This window comes from Hylobates moloch, unplaced genomic scaffold, assembly GCF_009828535.3.
Source record: "Hylobates moloch isolate HMO894 unplaced genomic scaffold, HMol_V3 SCAFFOLD_2, whole genome shotgun sequence".
Classification (NCBI taxonomy): domain Eukaryota; kingdom Metazoa; phylum Chordata; class Mammalia; order Primates; family Hylobatidae; genus Hylobates; species Hylobates moloch.
In genome coordinates this window covers 151657905-151681399 of record NW_026652277.1, presented here as the reverse complement: position 1 = coordinate 151681399, position 23495 = coordinate 151657905, and the positions used below count along the sequence as shown (strand labels likewise).

The 23495-nt window shown below is 40.2% G+C and overlaps 1 protein-coding gene across 1 annotated transcript in view; it reads left to right on the top strand.

Moving 5' to 3' along the window:
• Positions 1-23467, top strand: part of SLC2A12 (solute carrier family 2 member 12) — a 61648-nt gene extending 38181 nt beyond the window's left edge. The window contains exons 3-5 of the mRNA XM_032159364.2: positions 4094-4216; positions 8822-8954; positions 19719-23467. Coding sequence (XP_032015255.1) covers positions 4094-4216; positions 8822-8954; positions 19719-19872 — 410 coding nt within the window. The 3' untranslated portion in view covers positions 19873-23467. The remainder of the gene's footprint in view (positions 1-4093; positions 4217-8821; positions 8955-19718) is intronic.
• Positions 23468-23495: the final 28 nt, after the last annotated feature.

The following is a 23495-nucleotide window of genomic DNA, read 5'->3' as shown; positions in this document are numbered from 1 at the left end:
TTCAAGACCTCTGTGAGCCTTTCAAATCCTGGGCTAGCATGCCAGGTGGTTTAGGAAGGACTCAAGCCAAACAGAAAGTGTGCCTGGAGAGCTGTAGAATTTAAATCTGAAGGCATAGAAGGTTAAATGACAGTTTCTGTGGGAAAAACTGGGGCAGGAACCTGAAATAGGTAGGAGGGGGAAAGACACAAGTGTCAGGGCCGCCATTTCCATTGAATACCCCTATGAATCCAAGTCCGTGTCCTCAACCGGAGACAGAGAGACTTCAACGAACTTGCCCTTCATGATCTTTTTATGACACTCTGTGTAGCCATAAGCACGCTGTCTGTGGATTTCATCTGGATCAGGCAAGTTCTGATAGGCAACCTTGATGATTTAATACCATGTGAAATATGAGTTTCATATCTGTAAACAATCACCACACCTCCGCCCCCCACAAGTCCAAAACTTCCTCCATTATTGCAACATAGACAAGACCTTCAAGATTCGTGCAGACCCTGACATTTATAAGAGTACGAATTGCTGAGGCAGTCCTGAAACGATGGGATTGAAAGTGGAGTAATAGGAGTCAAGGAGAATAATTTTAGTGCCTGCTGAACTCCAGTGGCTGCGCTCACTGTAGAAGAGTTCACTGTGTCTCTGTTACGAGTGCTCTGTGGATTCCTGATGCGCGAATAGGACAATGTGCATCCCCTTTTGGCCTGTTATCGGGGTAGGGAATAAAGAAGATGCCCAGAGAGAGTTGCTACTTTTTTGCTGTGGTAGTGAAAGGGAGCCCTCCCCTGTGGCAATAATTTAATTTTCCTTGGGGAGAAATTGGGCCATCTCATTGGGAAAAGGAATTAGTGATTTTAAGAAAACTCCCACCTGTTATTATAAACATAAACACATTAAATCCCCATGTAATGATTCATACCTCTTATGAATGAATAAGAGTTTCAGTCCTTACTTACGAACTGAAACTGAGTTTCTCCACTGCTTCTGCTTCAGGTATTGAAAGCATCTTTCCAGAGAACATCAAGGTTGATGAGATTCTGGCACTGTCTTGCTTCTAGGTCAGCCATGGAAAGACTCTGACCTTTTCAGTGAGTCTATCTTGCTGCACGTGATACTTTCAGATTTGTATTTCCCTCTCTCTGGAGCTGAAAACCTGTGATTTTACAATCTGGAATCATTGTTTAAATAATATTCTCTCTTTTTTGGGATGTGGGACAAGGTCTCTCACTCTGTTGCTCAGGCTAGAGTGCAGTGGTATGATCATAGCTCAGGGCAGCCTTGATCTCCTGGGCTCATGTGATCCTCCTGCCTCAGCTTCCCAAGTAGTTGTGACTATGGGCATGTGCCACCACATCTGGCTTATTTTATTTTATTTATTATTTTAAGTAGAGACAAGGTTTCACTACGTTGCGCAGGCTGGTCTGTAAGTACTGAGCTCAAGCAATCCTCTCACCTCAGCCTCCCAAAGTGCTGGGATTACAGGCTCAATATTCTTATTTTTAACTTGGCAGGCTCCACATTGGGAGGTTGAGCCATCCTTGTCAAATTTCAAAACATTTGTCAATTTTTGTGACATCCAGTTTGTCAATATTAGATAAACCAAGCCATCAATTCTTTAATTCCTTCATTCAATCAAAAAAGAAGTAGACTCTTTCAGCAACAATACAGTTATTTTTGGAAGCATCAGGTGTAAGGCTTGCTTGACAAGTTTCCTTTCGAACAGAGACTGAGGGAAGCCTCTTTTTCAATATTCAACTCACTGCTCGCTGACTGGTGAAACTACTGGAGGACTTGGCTTAGCTGCTATATTGAATGAATGTCTAGGACAGGCTTGCAATGTGGATCTCGACAAGCCCCTGGCAGTTCAGACTGAGCACATACAACTGGTGTTTTGTGCAACTGTCCCATCTTCTTGTTGGCGAGGTCCACTTTCTATCACAGCAGGATCAACTCATTTTCATTTGAGGCCTAGGTGGTTCTGATGAGCCCAGCAATGATTCTCCCCAAACCTCACTAAATAATCAAGGCCACCATGATGAAAGATGGGGAGGGGAAGAAGGAGCTTTGAAAGGTGATGAGGTGAGGATGGAAGTTGGAACAAGAAACTCTGAGCTATCTCCTCTACTAAAAGAAAATGAGAGTGCCCTTTACCCCACCTCCTCCTCATGGCTGTTAAAGCAAATGGTTGTAGGGACCCTCAGCTTCACCTGGCCAGCATTGAATACCCATGCCAGGAAAGGGTATAGGGAGGTTGGTCCATGGCATATATTATTTAGCTTAAAAATCGGATTTATATAATTTTATCTTGCATTTGTCCAAGGACAGGTCTTCATTACAAAGGCTTCACCAGAATTATGCAGATATCAGTCTACTCAGAGCTGGATCTTCAGTCTTGCAAAGCTCAAGACAGGGTTACCTGAGCACTAAACTGGTCTCATTAAAAGTAAAGCGATTCCACCAACGATATAATCTGCAACAATCTAGTGAAGGTCTTTTAGCATGGAGAGGGGCAGGAGAAGAGAGGTGAGGTGAGAGTGTGGCAGACATGCGGTTTCCTAGTTTTGAATTCCCCATTAATAAGAACAACAATAATAATTATACTACTTTTTATTATAATTATCTTCTATGCATGAAAGGTAACCCTGCATAGATTCACTTGGAGAATATAAGAGAAAAATAGATTTTTCCAGTCTTCTGCAATCCAATTTAGTTTTTTCTTCCTTTAAAGCAGCAAATTTACACCCAGCAGATGTTTTTTCTACAGGGCATAATCTTGTGAGGAGAGGCAAATTTTAAGTTAGAGGAATGGCTGACTGCTGGATTCTGGCATAGGCAGCCCAGGTGGTTGCTGGCCAGAGCGGCCTCCCCTTGGCTTCAAGTTTCTTCTTCCCAGACCCTCTTCTGGAATAAAATTATGTAGTTGGTTGACAAATCAGTGCTGGTCTTCTGAAACACTGTGAATCAGCCAACAGTGAGCCTGAGCTGGGGCAGGGCCAAAGGCCTTCTTTCCACTGAATCAAAGATGCTTACATTCGACATTTATTTATTAATTAATAAATATTTATTGAGTCACTATCAAGAAAGCACAGTGATAAAAAAGCATGAATTCCAGAGACTACTAGGGATAATGCCACCTTTGTCACTTATTTGCTCTGTGACCTTGGCAAGTTAACTCTTCTAAGCCTCAGTTTCCTCTTTGATAAAAGAGGTATCATAATAGTTCCTACCTTGTAGGGTTTGTGAGGATCAAATGAGATGAGGTTGTAAAAATGTTTGTAAAAGCCCACAGTAAGAACTCCTGGCTGTTTTTTATTGGGCAAACTGGGTTTGATAGGCTATGAGCAGAAGACAAGTTAATTTGCTCCTTTATTGCCCCGTCTGATCTCATCAGGCAAGCCCCATAATGTTCCTTGTCACTCTCAGATAATAAAAAGTCCTCTGATGAGTTTTGGTGCCAATAAGACTCTCCTAGAAATTCAAATGTTTAGTCTGGTACAATAATCAAATCTTGAAGCTCTATTTAATTTAGAACTTCTCTCCATCCAGCTTGCTTCAGGCCAGGACGCCCAAGTCGGAGAAGGGAGAGTAGCCGGCTTCCTCATGCCCACCTGGCTCCATTTCCTACCCACTCATTAGCTGTGATTTCTGACTCCTCCAAGGTCAGGGGGAGAGAGTTGAGGAAACAGCCCAGTCCTACAGCAGGTACACCTGGGCTCTGGCACTGAGGCTTCTGTGCTTGGCAGATGTCCAGAGCTGGCTCTCTTGTTGCTGCCAGGCAGGTGGCCCCTGCCTCGGCCCCTGCGGTTTGCATTTCTTGGGCCTGCGTCAGATACCAGCACCTCATGCCCCTCACCCTATGCGTGGGGACCATGGTCCAGCTCTCCTAATGTTTCTGTGAATGCTTTCTTTTTTGGCTGGAGGTGAGGGGGCAGCACGTCCCTTTACTGTCCTGTTCTGTTGAGGTAGGAAATGGCCCTGCTTCCCAACCACAAATCCCGGCAGGACGAGGGCAGGGAGAGATCAGGGTGCTGGCACTCAGATTCAATGGGTTTTCGCTAAATGTGCTGTCCGCCACCCACTCTTCCCTTTCTTCTAGTGCCTTGGCTGGTGCTCAGTGAGATCTTTCCTGGTGGGATCAGAGGACGAGCCATGGCTTTAACTTCTAGCATGAACTGGGGCATCAATCTCCTCATCTCGCTGACATTTTTGACTGTAACTGGTAAGAAGTCTTTGTTTTCCTCTAATGTCTTTGGTCCTCATAGGACAAATGTTCGGGAATTACACCCACCTAAAGACCATTTTTTCATGGAAATTTTCAAACACACTTAGAAGGAGAACGGCCATGACCCTGAAGTACCCATGACCCAATTTACACAGTTTTGAATCTAAATCTATTTATAACCCCACCTGCTCTTCCCCCTACCCAATTATTTTGAGTCACATCCCATATGCAATGTTGTTTTTTCTGTAAAATTTCAGCATAGACCTTTAAAAGACATTCAAAAATATATAACTACAATGTCATTATCACACTTAAAAATATAATCATCCCTTAGTATCAAATACCTAGTCTGTGTTCACGTTCTAATTGTCTTATAATTTTTTTATACATGATTTGAATCATGACCCAAATATGTAATTTACAAGTCACTAAGTCATAATTTGTAGGTTTTGTCTCCATCTCCTATACCTTATATTTTTAAAGAAATTAAAAATCTGTTAAAAAACAAATGATTTATTTCATAGAATTTTCCAGTCTGAATTTTGTTGATTATAGTCATGTCACATGTCCCTCTCTGTTTCTCTGTTTTTTTTTTTTTTTTTTCAGACAGTCTCTCTCTGTTGCCCAGGCTGGAGTGCAGTGGCATGATCTTGGCTCACTGCAACCTCCAGCCCCCGGGGTTCCAATGATTCTCTTGCCTCAGCCTCTGGAGCAGCTGGGATTACAGGCACACAGCATCACACCCAGCTAATTTTTGTATTTTTAGTAGAGACAGGGATTTCACCATGTTGGCCAGACTGGTCTTAAACTCCTGACCCCAAGTGATCCACCCGCCTCAGCTTCCCAAAGTGCTGGGATTACAGGCATGAGCCACCACGCTTAGCCCTCCTCTCTGTCTTTTATGTTTCTTGTAAATTGCTATTAGATTTAGATAGAGGCTTGAGGAGAAAGAGAAACCAATCCACAATAACAAAAGGCATGTTTAGGTGTCAGGCAGAATTGCTTGTAATAATAACAAACTTTTATTTTCAAAGGGGATCTCATCAAATTTAAGGATAGAGAACAGCAGAAGGGAGATTCTTTTTTTTTTTTTTTTTAGACATAGTCTCACTGTCTTGCCCAGGCTGGAGTGCAGTGGTGTGATCTCGGCTCACCACAACCTCCACCTCCCAGGTTCAAGCGAATCTCCTGCCTCAGCCTCCCAAGTAGCTGGGACTACAGGTGCGCACCACCAAGCCCGGCTAATTTTTTTGTATTTTTAGTAGAGATGGGGTTTCATGTTGTTGACCCAGGCTGGTCTCGAACTCCTGACCTCGTGATCCACCTGCCTCAGCCTCCCAAAGTGCTGGGATTACAGGCGTAAGCCACTGTGCCCGGCAGGGAGATTCTATAATAAGGTCAGGCTCATTGTTACTTCCACTGAAGCCTGAAATTCAACTGTATTGTATAGAGAATTTGAGGATCCCTATGTCGGAAATAAGGGAAGGCATAAAAAAAAGTTACAAGCAAAACAAAAAATGGCTGTTTATGTGTTCCATTCAGCAGTCCTATCTAAAGGAACCACAAATTAGATTTATATATTATAATAAAATAACCCAGTATTAGGGATCAAATCAGAAACAGAAGCATTCGCCTTGTTTTCCTAGCTCCAACTTGTAAACATGAGCAAAGTAAGAAGGGAAACCCTTTGGGGATTACAAAGAAATAAATAAATAAAGCCTAAATTTATTAAAAAAAAAAAAAAAGATAGAGGCTTGAGGAGATTTACATGTCATTTGTTGGTGAACTCTGTGGCAGCTGCTGCCGTGTGAACTGCCAACAGGAGGCACATGAGGTCTGGTTGTCTTGCTGTTTGTCATGTTGGCCTCCTTTGATGATCATTTCCCAGACCTACTCATTATATCATTCCTTCTCCATTTTCATCTGAAATACCTCTCTAAAGAGAAATTTCTTCTCATTAGCTATTTGGCTATCCTGAAGTGTGGATCATATAAGAAAGGTAAAATACGTGCTTGAAACTTTCTCTTTATTCTCTAGTTTTCAAAATAATGTGGCAGTTCCCCAGTATCCACCAAAACTGACCAATGAGTCGGTTTCTCTTTATTTCATATATAGATGAGGAACATGCAGCATGACTACAATCAAGAAAATCCAGACTGTGGGAAATTCTATGAAACAAATAACCCAATTTCTTCATTTCACATATATTGTCTTTATAGATATAATTTTCAAAAGTGGATGTTTGCTGAAAACATGTGCATATATATAAACACATACACACACACATACACACATATATATTTAGTATATCCACTTTTGGAAATTAACCTTTGGGGTTACTATTTAAGCATGGTTTGGGTTTTTATATAACATTTTCAAATGTTTCTATCCTACCTTTTGAGAAATAGCTCAAGATTAAAGGAAACAAAGAAACTGGTCCTACTCAGATCACACACATAAACACATGCCCTCCACCTTCACATGCGCACACACGTACACAACACACACATACCCTCCATCTGCTGTTTGATGTGGAGAAAGAGAAATATAAAAGAAAAAATGGAATTGAGGGATTGGGAAAGATGACACACATCTCTGGGAGGGCTATAGCTAATACACTGGAGGAGCTAGTGAAGCTTTAGAAGTTCTGTATGGCCATTTAGAACAAATGTTAGGAAAACAGATCCACTTAAAAACAAAAAGCCTAGAATGATCTAAAACCTTTAGATGACATTTAATTGGAATGCTTGACATTTCCTACTTATTTTCAAAAATAAAGTTTCCAAGTGTGGGATAGAGGGATCTAAAAGATGTGAGGTTCTACTTGGCAGCATGCCCTTAAATACCAACATTTTTTATGCAATTTCAGCTGTATCAATAAAAGCAGACTGTTCCAGATAGACAAATGTACTCTGCAGTGATCATGACACAATTGTAGTATTGCATTCAGCTCTGAGTAAAATATCTCGAGAGGGCCATTTAAAAATTGCAGTGTGTTCACTGAAGGAGGGCAACCTGAATGGCGGGGGCAGTAACCTAGGCTGTGGGAAGAATGGTTGAAGAGTTCAGGATGTTTGACTTGGACAAGGGGATTCTCAGAGAAGGGCTGAGGTGCATTCAAATATTTGAATGGCTGTCATGGAGAAGGGGTGGGGAGAGCTGATTCAATGTGTGTCCTTCCAGAGGACAAAGCACAGCCTCTGAAAGGCAGATTTAGGATCTAAGCAAGGAATAACTTTCTAGCAGATGCGACTCTTTCACAGGGCAATAAGAGGCTTCGTGAAATGGTGAGCTCCCTGTTACTCAAAGTGCTCAAACAAAACTGGGGACAATTTGATGAGACAGCCTTTAGTGTTTTGACAATTTCTATATTCTGGTTTTAAGCTCCATAGAGGGAAGGAGACCCAATTCTACATGGATTTTATTAAGCAATCAGTTGGGCAATACCCTCTGCCAGCTAGAAAAGCAGAGAGAGACAGGAGTTTAATTAAAATTGCCAAAAGAACTGTAGTGCGGTTCCTCCTTCCTGCTTCTCCCAACCTCAGCACAACTCACTGACAAGTAGTTACTATGCTTCGATTCTTTCACACTGCATTTACAAACACTGCCTCAGTACACAACTGCTCAGTCAGTTTTCCTGCCTGACCAACTGTGGTTTATGGCTGCAGCTGTTAAAGGCTATTTGTAAAATCTTGTTGTTCGTAGTTGACTACTCCTTGCCACACTAGACCTTCTGCTGCTGAGTCAGGGGCCGCCACAATGCAAATGGCAGACTCAAGTGCATTGTGGGGGCCACTGCTCACCACTGAATGTGCCTTGACTTGGTCCATGACTACAAAGGGACTGTATCTTTGGCTGGAAGTGGTCAGTGGAAAAACTAAGTTTGCAGATGAGAGTCATCAGAATCTTGAGGATCCTGCTTCTTGTGATGCATCTTGGCAAGTTGATGGCTTTTACTGGACCCATAATCACTATTTTCTCTGAACCCAGGAAGAAACATTACAAATACACTGCAAGCTATTAAAAATGATGAAATATTGCCAGCATGAAATGATTTATTCAAATCACAGCAAAGAAGGGTGAGCTCATTCCAAGAAAAATCCATCTGTACAAATGTCATTAAAAATGGCTACCATTGGGAATGATAGCAAGAGGGGGAAAAATTGTCCACCAAACAGAAACTAAACTGCTACCATGGCGATTCCCAAGAGGGGAACTGTGGAGGGGGAGAAGAGAGATTTTACCTTCTACATCATATGTTTCCATGATTTGAGGTTCCTTTTTTGCATGTGCTTTTTTATATTAATAAAGACACATTGCCATTTTGAAACAGAAAGACACGCCCACCAAGAAGATGACATTGGGTGTAAATTGTGATAATTACAAGACTGCTATTTACTTCAACAGAGAAAACTGAGGTAGTCTGTAAAAGTAACACTTTCAGAGCTGGCTACATTTTAAATTTGTGATTTCTATTTTCCTGGATACTGCTGGCATGTTTGAAAATACATATGGTGTTATGTATGTCCTAAGTGGCTGTTCACAAATGGGATCAAAGCTACACAAAACACATTTCTAATCAATTTCTTTTGTCCTTTATAGATCTTATTGGCCTGCCATGGGTGTGCTTTATATATACAATCATGAGTCTAGCATCCCTGCTTTTTGTTGTTATGTTTATACCTGAGACAAAGGGATGCTCTTTGGAACAAATATCAATGGAGCTAGCAAAAGTGTAAGTATTACATGCATTGGTTTCTGAACAATACTCTTTGGTCAAAAGTGCAGCTTTTATATACAGCAAAGGAATAATATCTGAAATTATTTTAGGGCATTCCCTTTAGCGTAAGACTATGTCTCAGTGCATAATTCCAATTTCCCTGCTTTGTCTTTAATTTGGGTGATTCAGCTGAGGAAGAATAACCATTTCTTCCCAATGAGTGAATCTTTTTTTTTTTTTCAAACTACAAAGTGAATGTATTTGATTGACAAGTGCGAATTTTCACTTATTGATGAAATATTGTACTGAATTTGAATAAAATCTTTACAATTGGAATGTTTTTTAACATGTTAGCCTTTTATAATTATCATCAAACTGTAATGCTATTATTCATTACTGTGACCAACCAATATATAGGTACAAGGTTACAAGTTTTTTCCTTTTATACGAAACAAAAACAAAAATACATCATTGTAATTAAAAAGCATTAAACCATATTTTCCTTTTTTGTAATGTAATAATTTTTACTAGAACAAAGTTTAATATTTTCACTGTCTGCATTTCTTTTCTGAAAAAGAAACTGTTATTATTGTTGTTTTACTTGATTTTTTTCTGAAATTAATTTTGTTGTATAGAGGATGTGAATCTGCTGTGCTACTGATTAAAACTATCTCATTAAAAAAAAGTTTATTTCCATAGGTTTTTGGGGAACAGGTGATATTTGGTTACAGAGTAAGTTCTTTAGTGGTGATTGTGAGATTTTGGTGCACCCATCACCGGTTTAGTGGTGATTGTGAGATTTTGGTGCACCCATCACCGGAGCAGTATACATTGAACTCAATTTGTAGTCTTTTATCCCTCACCGCCCCCCAACGCTTCCCCCACCCAGTCCCCAACCAAGGGGTGAACGTTTTAAAGCTCTACTCAGTAACTATCTCAGAACTTCTTCCCTCTGTCTAGCTCCCCCCAACAAGTTTTCTTTGTTTGGGGTTTCGGGTGGGTCCGGAAATGTAGATATACTATGTTCACACTGGGCTAGGACCTTGGGTCTCAGCCTTTCCATCTCTATAAGACTTATAGCTCCTTCTCTGTGCCCTAAACACTTGCTAAGGCTAAGATTAGCAGAGAAACTCTCAGGCTTAACCATCTACCGTTGTTCTAAATATTGCACATTTAAGGTAATTTTAAGAAAGATAAGTTTCTTATATGAACAGGCATTTAGAAAACTGGTTTAAAAAATTTCACAAGGAGAGACTGTTTAAACAATTTAACTTAGAAGTGAAACATTTAATTTAGAAGTGGGTGGCAGAAAATTCCCTTTCCTGTTTTAGTAGCTCTAATTGCCAAAACCATGTCCTGGGGGAAGAGGTGAGACATAGGGGCTAAGAATGAAGCAGAACTTGTTACTCTTCCTAGGATTACTTCATTCCATTTAGAAATGCAGGGATACTTATTCTTGGGTTTTAATATAATGGGAGGAAACTACATTTTCACAATTTGTGATTTTCTTTTAAAAATACTTTGAAAACAGTAGAGAGAAATGTATGATTACAGATATTGTGGGCATAGTGATTCTTCAGCTTTTACTTGAAGGAAGAATAAACCTGATAGGTGAATTGTTAGTAGGTATATGTGTGCATGTGTATTTATATTGAACCAACCATTAATCCTGGCTTATTGGGGGTATAGTAAGTAGGATTGTGGAAAATTTTCACTTTGTGCTTTATATACTTTTAGATGGTCTAATTTTTAAAATATTTTACTTTAGAAATAGCAGAAAAAAATTCTCCCAGTTTAAGCTTAAGGTAAATATCAAATTATAAGGCTAATTTTTTTTGATACAGATGAGGCCCTGTTTTCAAAAATATAAAATGAAAATGATTCATTTACAATGGAAAATAAAATTGTGAGGAAGGTTGGCTATATCCTTGGACTAACTAACGCATTGCCTGGCTCTATCCAAGTAGAGGTCAAAATGATTGGATTTCTTGGTGAGCATTAGACTCTGAATAAGGCTATCAATCACAAATACGATTTAAATCATCAATGGCCTCAGATTTTGATAACTCAATGTATCCACCTGTAAACTGGCAACATTCCTCATGGATTCAGGTTTTTCCATAACTGAGATGCCAGGACACCGATGACTTCCAAATCTATTGGTACTCCTCCATTTCTCATCCTTCCTTATGCCTGTTTCACATCAATTATCCATTGCTGCATAACAAAGCATCCCAAATGTTGCAGCTGAAAACAACTATTTCCCATGATTCTTTGGTTTGGCTGGGTGGTGCCTCTGCTTGTTTTGCCTGGGCTCACTCACATGTGTCCCTGGGCAGGAGGGCCCACAATCACACGGGACTTGATCACATAGGTGGCAGGTGCCGGCTGTCAATAGGGAGCTTTAGTCCTCCCCATTGGCTTCTCATACTTTAGGAGGCAAAGTGGCTTCCTCACATGTCAAACTCAGGGCAGCTTTCCAAGGCAGTGAAGGCAGAAAGAAGCTGCAAGTCTCTCTGAGTTTACATCAGGAAGACACAAATCACTTTGACCACTTTCTATTGTCAGCACAAGTCCTGAGGCCAGCCTAGATACAACGGGTGAAGAAAGAGACCTAACCTCTTGATGAGATGAAGGGCAAAGAATTTCTGACCACATTTAATCTATCACACCTACTCTTTCTTGAAGTTCTTTTAGCTCATGTGAAACAATCTTCTTTCCTGGATGGCCTCCTGGCTGACGGCTCTAATCTCCTGATTTCTCCTTCTGTTCCTACATTTTAGCTAACTTTGAAGATTCAGCTCTACATCCTTACGCTTTCAGACTCAACTCAAGTACTCATCCTTGAAGCCCTGAGTAGCTCTAGCCCTGGAGAGTAATCCTTTGTCCTAGATTTTCAGTATCTTCTAGCCCTCTTTTCTTCTATACTGCATTGGCTAGAACTCTTGTGGTTTCACCTTGTTAATTAATAAAGTTTTAGTTTCCAGGAATGCTCTGTCCATTATCTTTCTTATGTAATTCCTACAATGCCTACCTAGTTTAATATTGATTTCTGGTAGATGATTAAAAAGTATCCACTGTTCGATTTTATAACTTGTTTTGTTGGCTTCATGGTAAATCCACTTTGTGTATATGCACCTTTGAACTACTCATCTACTAACTCAGGGAGCAAAATTCCTTTAAACATTTTGTGGCCTGCTGTAGTGGCTCACCCCTGTAATCCCAGCACTCTGGGAGGACAAGGCAGGCAGATCGCTTGAACCCAGGAGTTCGAGACCAGCCTGAAAACATGGCGAAACCCCATCTCTACCAAAAACACAAAATATTAGCTGGGCATGGTGGCTTGCGCCTGTAGTCCCAGCTACTCAGGAAGCTGAGGTAGGAGGATCATCTGAGCCTGGGAAGTCGAGGCTGCAGTGAGCTGTGATTGCACCACTGCACTCTAGCCTGGGTGACAGAGTGAGACCCTGTCTCAAAAGAACACACACACAAAAAGTAAAATTTTGTGAATTATTGTGAACAAAAATAACCAAAAAATTGAGGCAGGGAGAAAGTAGCAATTAATTAATTGAATGAAACTATATAGGCCTCCCTTACTATCACAACCCATTGTACTCTCTTTAAAAGGTCAAACTTGAAAGCGGAATGTTCTGTATAAGATTAAGAACTTTCAAATCCTTTTTTCATCTAGGGTTGTCAGATTGTATCAAATTGCAAACCAAATGAAAATTCAATGACAGAACTCAAGGAAATCTAATCTTTCTTTCTAGTAGGGTTCCAGAATAAGATATTCCTTAAGAACATATGATGTGGGTATCTAAAACCCAACAGAGCTTATTAATGCAGAATTTGGGGTGGGGAAAGAATCTGTCTAAATTATTAAAATTCTGACTTAGGAAATGTTTTTGAAAGAATCACATTTCTGTTACTTTTGAGTCATGCAATTACTCAAACTTAAATCCAGACCCTCTCCAAGAAAGTCATAAATTGCAAATTAGGAGAGGACCAAAAGCCAAAGGTACTGTGGACCTCCAAACAGACTATAGGAGAACTGCAAGGTTTGTAATGAAGAACAAAAATAAAGACAATTATGAAAGATGAGATGGCAAAACAATTTTACATTTTAAAATCATCACAGCAGTAGTAATACCTACTAGCTATAAACCATGAGGAAGCCCAGTACTGAGGACAAAAAGGAAAAGGTGCTTTTAGAATTTTTTTTTCAACATTTATTTTAGAATCAGGGGCTACATGTGCAGGTTTGTTACAAAGGTTTATTGCATGATGCTGAGGTTTGGAGTATGAATGACTCTGTCACCCAGGTAGTGAACATAGTACCCAGTAGGTAGTTTTCTAGCCCTTGCCCACCTCCATCTCTCTCCTCTCCAGTCGTCTCAGTGTCTATTTTTGCCTCTTTATGTCCATGAGTACCCAATGTTTAGCTCCTACTTATAAGTGAGAACAAACAGTACTTGCTTTTCTGTTTCTGCATTAGTTCACTTAAGAAAATGGCCTCCAGCTCCATCCATGTTGCTACAAATGATTTTGTTCTTTTTGACGGCTGTGTAGTATTTCATGGTGTATATATACCACATTTTCTTTATCCAATCCACTGCTCATGGACATCTGGGTTGATTCCACATGTTTGCTATTATGAATAGTGATGCAATGAACATATGGGTTCATGTGTCTTTTTGGTAAAATGATTCATTTTCCTTTGGGTATGTACTCAGTAATGAGATTGCTGCGTCACATGGTAGGTTAACTTTTTTTTTTTTTTTTGAGATGGAGTCTCGCTCTGTTGCCCCAGGCTGGAGTGCAGTGGCATGAGCTCAGCTCACTGTAAGCTCTGCCTCCCAGGTTAACACCATTCTCCTGCCTCAGCCTCCCAAGTAGTTGGGACTACAGGCGCCCGCCGCCATGCCTGGCAATTTTTTTTTTTTTTGTATTTTTAGTAGAGACGGGGTTTCACCGTATTAGCCAGGATGGTCTCGATCTCCTGACCTCGTGATCTGCCCACCTTGGCCTCCCGGTTAACTTTTATTCATGCAATACTAGTGAGCCAGAGGCTCTTCTGAGCTGAACCAACAGGTTGGCAAAAGCTTTTAAAATGACAATGTGAGCAGCCTGGCTTATGTAAATTGACCAAAGTATCTAAAGGATGTATGTTAAACAAGGTTTCCAAGAGAGAAATGTCAGAGACAAAAAAATACAGTAAGTTATCAAATTAGTTAAGGAAATGCGAGGTGGCAGAAAGCCCATGGAACCTGCCTGTGCACAGAAGCTGAGGTGAACTTGAAGAATAAGGAAGGACACTGCTGAGTTAAGAGAGTCTTCATGAATTTACAAGTTAATAAAACAATGAATCAACTTTGGCCACCAAGGTAACAGTCCTGATGTAGAAATCCCAATGTCTATTTCTAAGAAAGGAAACTACAATATCAAGTTAACTTCAAACATGATACTACACATTGCTTAGCATTTTCCTCTGTATTTGGAGTTGGGTTCTTCTACCCCTCTTTCTAAAAAGCTGAAAAACAAATATTCTTCCAAGGATGTTAAGTTTATTATAAAATAAACAGTGACTCAGCTGAGAGGTCAGAAAAGATTTCCGCAATAATGTAATTTGAAAAGATTTTATTTTGAACTTCTGCCTTGCAAGCTACAAACTCAAAATGGGATGTGATGTTTGCCATATTTGCTGTTTCAGCTATGATTTACTTTCCCCCCAAGCTTAAGTGGGCACAAATGGAGAAAGCAAACAACTTAATGTTTTGTAAATATTTCAGTTCTGAGGCAAACTTATTTTTCACTTTTAGCAGTTAATTTGATGTGGCCATTTCTTCATTCATTCATCCATCCAATTCACTTATTCAACAAATATTTATCGAGCATCTACTATGTGCCAGGCACTGATCTAGGTTCTACAATAACATTACCAGCGAGTACAATCACCATGAGATTTCCAGTATGCTGATTAGATAGTAAGTGACTAAAGGACTACTTTGAATTGGGCGGATCTGAGAAGGTTATTCTGAGAGGTAACATTTAAGATAAAACCTGGGTAATAAAGAGCCAATCTTGGAAGATAGGGGAGAAAATCCAGGCAGAAAAAACAGGTAGTGCAAAGGCTAAGTCAGAAACACACTTGACTTGTTCCAGAAATGGAAAGAAGGCTGTAATCTTTGACAGTGAGTTAGGAAGTAGGTAGAGACTAGTGTGCAGGGCTTTGCAGGCTGAGTGAAGAGTTTGGTTTCATTCTAATTGCAGTGGAAGCTACTGAAGGATTTTAAGCAGGGCAGTGACATGATCTGACTTACACTTTACAGTGTGCCATAGTGAGTGTCTGCAGCCATCCAGCTGAAGGAGGCTGGGAAAGCATGCAATTCTAGTGCTGGGTCTCTTTTTCCATCATGACCACGGACCTTAAGTGGCCTTCAATCACATGTGGCAATCACACATATCCCTAGTCTATTAACTCTGCTTCTCTCCTAGACACAAGTTCCAGATCACTTTCTCTCCAGAAACCTCCTCATATCCTCATTCCTCACTGATGGCCTTGCTTCTGACTTCACTGAGAAAATGGACATAATCAGGGGGGAAACTTTCGCCACCTTCCACATACACGACCATTCCTCCAGGGCCTATGTAGGAATGCAGTCCTTCCTATGAGAGCCCCCTTCACCCCCTCTCTCCTCTCTCCCTTCTCCGGCACATTCTCCAACAATTCTCTCGGCTCACTGCTGCATCATCTGCATCTTTACTTACTCCTCATCAGCACAGAAACCTGCTGTGATTCTCTCTCCATCTTTTTTTTTTTTTTTTTTTAAAAAACAAAGGTCTTTTGGTGCCACTTTTCTTTCCAGCTTTTGCCCTATTTCTTGGGTACTATTTATAGCCAAGTTTTTCTAAAGCATTGTCTATATTTGCTGTCATCACTTGTGCTTCTGCTCTTTCCATTCTCACAAACCTGCTCCAATGAGACTGTTATGGCCACCCCACTCCTGAAATTACTTTTTAACATCCCAGTTACCTCCATGTTGGTTAACTCTGTGGTCAATTCTCACTCCTCATCTTAGACTATCCCTAGCATTTGACTGGAGATAGTGCGTTTGGCTGGGGATAGTCCTTCCTGAAATGCTTGTCTCACAGCCTTCTGGGACCCGTCCCCTGGTTGTCTCTTACTTATGGGTCTCTCTTCCTCTGCTTCCTCTCTTAAAGTTGGTGTGCCCTGGGGCTTAGTCCTCTGACCACTTCTCTATCACCCTCACTGGCCAGTTGATCTCAGTCAATGTTACAGGTTTTTGTTTGTTTGTTTGTTTTGAGACGGGGTCTCGCTCTGTCACCCAGGCTGGAGTGCAGTGGTGCCATCTCGGCTCAATGCAAGCTCCGCCTCCTGGGTTCATGCCATTCTCCTGCCTCAGCCTCCCGAGTAGCTGGGACTACAGGTGCCCACTACCAGGCCCGACAAATTTTTTTGTAGTTTTAGTAGAGACAGGGTTTCACCCTGTTAGCCAGGATGGTCTCGTTCTCCTGACCTTGTGATCCGCCCGCCTAGGCCTCCCAAAGTGCTGGGATTACAGGCGTGAGCCACCGCGTCCAGCCAATTTTACAGTTTTTATCTCATTGATATGCCAGGGTCTGAAATTTATGTCTCTAGCTATCTCTCTAGAATTCAAGGCTTGTTTATTCAACTGCTTACTCTACATGTCTTTCCAAATGTCTAACAGATACCTAATACCTCGCATGCCCTAAATTGAACCTGTGATGTTCTCAAACCTATTCTCACAGCCTTACCCACCTCAGTGGATGTCAATGTTATCCTACTACTTGCTCTGGCCACAAACTTTGGAGTCTTTCCTGACTCTTTCTCTCATACTCCACATTCAGTCTATCAGGAAGTTGTGTTGGCTCTTACTTCAAAATATATCCAGAGCCTGAACACCTACCTTCATGGCTGCCCTGGTCTGAGTCACCATGATCTCCATCCTGAATTACTGCAATACCCACTTACTGGTCCCCATTTCTGCCTTTGTCCCCTCCCATCAGTTCTCTACACAGTGGCCAGAATGATCCCTTAAAATGCAATCAAGGTATTCTTTTGCTCCAATCCTCCAGTGGCTCTCCAGCAAGAGCAGAAGCCTTCCAATGCCCTTCCAGCCCTGCACAGCCTGCTAATCTCCCCTTCTTTTCTCACGGCCACATAGGCCAGAGGCTGCATCCCAGACACATCAGGCATGCTCAAGGCTCCAGATCTTGGCACTTGTTTTCTCTACCTCAAATTCTCTTCCCCTAGATATCCACCTGTCTTGCTGCTTCACCTCCATCAGACTTTTCCTGTCCCTCTATTTCAAATCCCAATTGTGTAGCCAGCTCTGCACCCACTTTCCAATCCTTCAGTTTTAACCAAAGCAGAAACACTGTATTTTACTTGGTCTACTGTCTATCTCTTCCTGCTATATTTAAATTCCATGAAGCCAGGGAATTTTGTATATTTTGTTTACTGTTGTTTCCCAACACTTGGAACAATTCCTTGGCATATAATCGAAGCTCAGCATTGAATAGATGAAAAAATATGAATGAAATGGATACAAGAGTAAGGCAATGAAGTAGTCAGGATGACACTGCAAGTTTTAGCTTGAGAAACTGGACAGATGGTGAGATGGGGAAGCCTGAGAGAGGACTAGGTTTCAGGGCTCAGGAGAGAATAGAGCTCGGATTTGGAGATATTGTGAGATGTCCATTAGACATCAAATAGACACATTAGTAGTAGGCAGTTGGATATGTAAGTCTGAAATTTGGAGACTCTAGAGGTTAGAGTCAAATGTGGGTGGCCATCAGCTTATAAGTGGTATTTAAGTCATGAAGCCAGATAAGCTTATCTGGTCAGAGAACAGAGAGAGAAGGGACTAGGCCCAGTTTTGTGCCAACCTTAGAGACCGAGCAAAGAAGAGAGTGTTAAAAGGGACTGAAAAGAAGCCAACAGTGAGGCTGGAGGAAAGTCAGAAGTGTTGTAGGAAGGTGGCACTGGAGAGGCCAAGCACAAAGACAGAGGTAACCACAGGCTTGACAGACTTAGGCTCAGTGGAATGAGAGGACAGAAGCCGACTGATGTGGTTGGAGGACAAAACGGAAGTGAAGTGAAGAAGCAACAGTCCACTCCTTGCATCAATTTTGCTGTGAAGGGGAACAGAAAAGCAGGATGGCCACACCCTAGACTCACTTCCAATCACTGCTTCATTCACAAGCATTCCACTCACCCTCTAACCACTCATCTCTCCAGCCCACTTCCTCACGTACTGGCACTCCAAGTCTTCAGCCCTACCACGACCTGGAGGCCCACACTCTCCCTTCCTTCCTTACTCTGCTTCCTACTTTCCATGGCCCACCACCAAGGCCACTTCTTTGCATTTCCCCTTCTCCCTTTACCCTCTTCTCTCTCCCTCCATCACTCAGGCAAACCTTAACTCTGACCAAGTCAACTCTTAGTTTATTTTATCCCTGCATTCAAGGAGCTAAACCTGGCTGAATCAAACACACAACTATGCTGATCGGCTTTGTTTTAAACTTATGAACATAAATCTCAAGTAGCTCTTGAGGAATACCCTGCAATATAGCACATTTCCCTGGTGAGTTGACGTTCCTACTTTCGAAGATGATTACTTCACACCAATACTCTTCCCAAGCCTCCAGCACCCCCTCCCACTTCTTCACTCTAATTATTTTGCTTTTTACTTCACTGAGAAAATAAATTGAGACCACCTCGTCCTCCTGCCACAAGATCTACTAACCTACCTACATCTATGCCCACACACACTGCCTTGTTGCAAAGGCCAATGCTTCCATTTGTACACTGACTGCATCGATTTCCCCCTCCTATGGGATTATCATCTCACACACACACGCACAAAGCTGCAGTATTTCCCATCCTGAAAAAATACCTTCCTCAGATTTCCCTCCAGATACCAACCTGTTTCCCTGCCCCAACTTCTCAGGTCTCTGGGATTCTTTGCAGGGTTCCCTCCCTAACTTCATTCCATTTTCTGATCATTGTCACTGCTTTAGAGACATGCCACCTGTATAATACAGTCTGTCCTCTCCCACCCAACTAAATCCTTTTTTCTCCTGCCCCGTTTATTTCTCATTTGCACTTTTACTACTTCAAGTTATAAGCTTGTCTCCCCTCTAAAATCTATGTAAGCTCCTTGGAAACAGGAGTCTTTATCTACTCAACCCATTCTACCTACATATTGTGGCCACTCAAATCATTGGTTAAATCACAGAAAAAGGTATTTGAAAAGGGAGGTTCAAAGGCAGCTCTTCATTTTTAGTAAGGGTAAAATACAATAGCATCTTTTTATGCTGATGGGAAGAATCCTGTAGAAAAATTTGTTAATGCAGGAGTGAGGGATAACATAGAAGATAGAAGAGATATAAATATAGGCATATTGCTGGAGTTTGAGAAATGGAAAAAAATAAGGTCTGGGATGAAACCTCCACTGGTTCTCTGTATGTAATACTATCCTTGGAATCCTTCCCCACAGAGCTGACTGCTGGGATTGTATTCTGAGAAGACACTGTTACCCCTTGCATGAGATTGACCAAAGTCTGTGGCATACTGAATTTCATGATGCAGCAGGATTCTTAATAAAAATATGTATTTATTTTGCATAGCTAAAACATTAAAGCCCCAGGGTGGTTTAAAAAATAATAGCCTACACATTTTTTTTTCATGTAAACTAAGAATGACATTTTCATTAGTGCCTCTTTCTCTTTCAGGAACTATGTGAAAAACAACATTTGTTTTATGAGTCATCACCAAGAAGAATTAGTGCCAAAACAGCCTCAAAAAAGAAAACCCCAGGAACAGCTCTTGGAGTGTAACAAGCTGTGTGGTAGGGGCCAATCCAGGCAGCTTTCTCCAGAGACCTAATGGCCTCAACACCTTCTGAACGTGGATAGTGCCAGAACACTTAGGAGGGTGTCTTTGGACCAATGCATAGTTGCGACTCCTGTGCTTTCTTTTCAGTGTCATGGAACTGGTTTTGAAGAGACACTCTGAAATGATAAAGACAGCCTTTAATCCCCCTCTTCCCCAAAAGGAACCTCAAAAGGTATATGAGGTACAAGGTCCTAAGTGATCCCTTTCTTATTCTGAGCAGGATATCAGGTTAAAAAAAAAAAAGTTACTGGCTGGTTTACTACTTTCTACCTTCTTCACAGAGCAGCCTTTGAATAGACTATGTCCTAGTGAAGACATCAACCTCTGCCTTAAGCTATGTATGTACAGAGGCCAGTCGCAGCTTTATTATTCAGACACACAAGTGGTCTGGACATGAGGGTACAGTTTTTGCCTACCAAGACACTACTTGCACTGGATCTTACGCAACAAAGAACCAGAACACAGAGTGGACAACTGCCCATATATTCTATCTAGATTAGGAGAGGATCCTGGCTAGGATTTTAGTGGTAATTCCTAGTTACATTCAACAAGTATAAAGATTATAGAGCTTATTTTATGAACTATAAACTACAATTTAATGCAAAATATCCTTTTATGAATTTCATGTTAATATTGTGAAATATTAAAATAATTCTGCAATAGTTGAGAAAAATGAGCATTTTTTTCCATTTTTAAAAAATGCATAGAAAAGACAATTTTAAAATCCTGGGACCATATTTATTTAGAAGTAGCTGTTAGTAAAACATCAGAAAAGGAGTCAGGCCATTAGGTTATTTATCCAAATCTCTAAGCAATTAGGTTGAAGTTATTGTCAAGCCTAGAAAAGCTGCCTCCTCGTAAGGCTTTCATGACAATGTATAGTAATCCACAGTGTCCTGCAATTCTTCACACTCCTCAGGAATATCACTACCTCAGGTTACGGTACACAGGCTATAATTGATGATGACTTTCAGATGACTGAAGACACAATAAATGACATTCAGACATCAGGACAATTCCCATGTTCTTCTCTATGATGGCCACTTGTACCAACAATGTGGGTTTCACCTACACAACAATGAACTGTGCTCTACTTCTCCAATTGATTTTAAAGACTTGGTAAGAGGTCTTATTAATAAAATTTGGGTATGATAGAAAATCTACAATCAAATCTTGAACCAAATCTTGAACCAAATAACATGTTAAATTACTAATATTATAAGTGATGGAAGACACACAAAAAACTTAAAAGCACAAAGAACCTAATTTGAAAAAGAATTTTAAAATATGATTAACCTGAAGAAAAGAGAATCCTAGGAGCCAAAGCTCCTTTTTATTTAGCTTGGAATTTTCCTATTGGTTCCTAACAAACTGTCCCAATATATAAGGAAACATAATCTACTACATTCCTTTATAACAATGTGGAGAGACTATAAACCTATGTAAGTAGTAAAACTGTATCAGAGACTCAGGAGACTGACTAAAAGGCCTGGATCTGCAGTGTATTATCTGTATAAAAATTGGCAGGGAGAAGCTAAAAGGAAAGGAGATTTGAGATCTCAATTCTATCATGGTGTATTTCATATGCAAATCAGAGCATGCATTGTTTTTTGTTTTTGAAAAGAGAAGGGAAGTGTGTTCTGCCCCACGTTTCCTTCCGTGTTTATAGTTCAAACACTATATATATACTTCAGGTATTTTTTTGTTTAGCTCTTCATTATAAATAGGCAGGAAATTGTTTATCAACCTAGCCAGTTTATTACTAGTGATCTTGACTTCAGTATCTCGAGCATTCTTTTATATTTTTCTTTTATTATCCTGAGTCTGTAACTAAACAATTTTGTCTTCAAATTTTTATCCAATATCCATTGCACCACACCAAATCAAGCTTTTTGATTTTCAAAAATAAAAAGGGGGAAATACTTACAACTTGTACATATATATTCACAGTTTTTATTTATAAAAAAAATTTACAGTACTTATGGAGAGCCAGCAGAAGATATCAGAGCACTCACTTCTTCCTATCTTTGTTAAGGTTAGCGAATTACCCACGGACACTGTTAGGTAAGGCTCACTGGGCAGCCCTGAAAACAGACTCGGTCACACTGTCTTTACCCTCTCCCTTCAGATAAAGCACTTCGATTAGCTATTGATCTGCCCAGTTTTCAAGTCATGCGAATACTAAAAAGGTTACATCATCTGGATCTGTACCTTGGCTATATAAGCATGTTTTCCTCCATTCTATATTTCTTTTTTTGGTGAATATTGCAAAACAGGAGGTGACTTATTACTGTTAATTAAAACTAAATGAAAAATGTCGTCTTTAAAACAGTGAGCTTGTAACTCTTTCATGTAATTTTATTCTCTATATTTATGAGTTTGGCTATCCTACTGAATCTTAAATTAAAGGAAATAAACACTTTTTTTTTTAAAAAAAGGAAAAATAAAAGTCTAAAAATCTCAATGAAATATTTCACAAGAAGGAAAAATGTAAGTTAGCCTTTGCTTTCCACTTTGGAATAAGAAGCAGGTTAGGGAAGGCATTGAGAAGAAAAAAGATAAAAATAATATGTGTTGTTCAGTGCAGTGCCTAAGCTAGGTTTTCAAGATTTTATAATACAGTAAGGAAAACGTACTATATATGGAGGTTAGGATGTTGCAATTTTTCCACAAAGGTTTAAAAACATTTTGGAAATACAAGTTTTTGTGGAACATTGTGTTGGAATATTGTCTCCATTAAGTTTCTCCTGAGAAGCTAACTGGACTCTCCACTCAGCTTTATTTCTAGGTATAATCACTGTTGATTACACTAAACTCCTAAACCTAAATGACAGGGCACAACTACAGCTTGATCTTGTATTACCACGTCAGGGCTCCTGGGTGAGCCAGAGACACTGTTTCATAAATGCGTATTTATTATAACTTTAAGAGTAGCAATCTCATATACTGAATAGTCACTCTTTAACTCCATTAAATAAGATACAGCAAGGGGAAGGACAGTATCGCACAAAATGGCTTTCAAATTCAAGTGGGGCTATTTGTTAATTACATTGTGGCACAGAGGCAGCTTGTGGGCACTTCTTGTTAAAACATCTCCATGTTACCAACTTCTGACAAGACTCTTAGTATAGGCTTGGGCACCAACCCAAGATTAAAGTCAAGAACCTCAATCACTTCTCTACAACTACAGGTGTTGAGTCTTTCCAGAAAAACAAAGGTCCAAATGAGGCACCATTCATCACAGCTTCTTTCTCATGTCCATCTAGTGGGTAAGAGGTTTCTCTTCTTAAAACTACAATTTCTTAACCTTTACAAGTTATTTAACATTTTCTATCATATTAAATTAGCAACATAAAACATTATCCTTTATCTGTAAACTTCTAATCTGGTTCCCTAGAGTTTATATACACGTTTTTATTTCTAATCTGCAAGAAGAAAAATTCCTATTTGTTATTTGGTAACAGAGCATTAAAAGATACTATACACATGTGGTGCATATATATATATATGTATATATATACACACACACACACACACACACAAAATACACTTCAAAAAGAAGCCAACACACTTTAGCTGAAGTCTTAAGCTTGCATAGATTTTTAAAAAAAGAA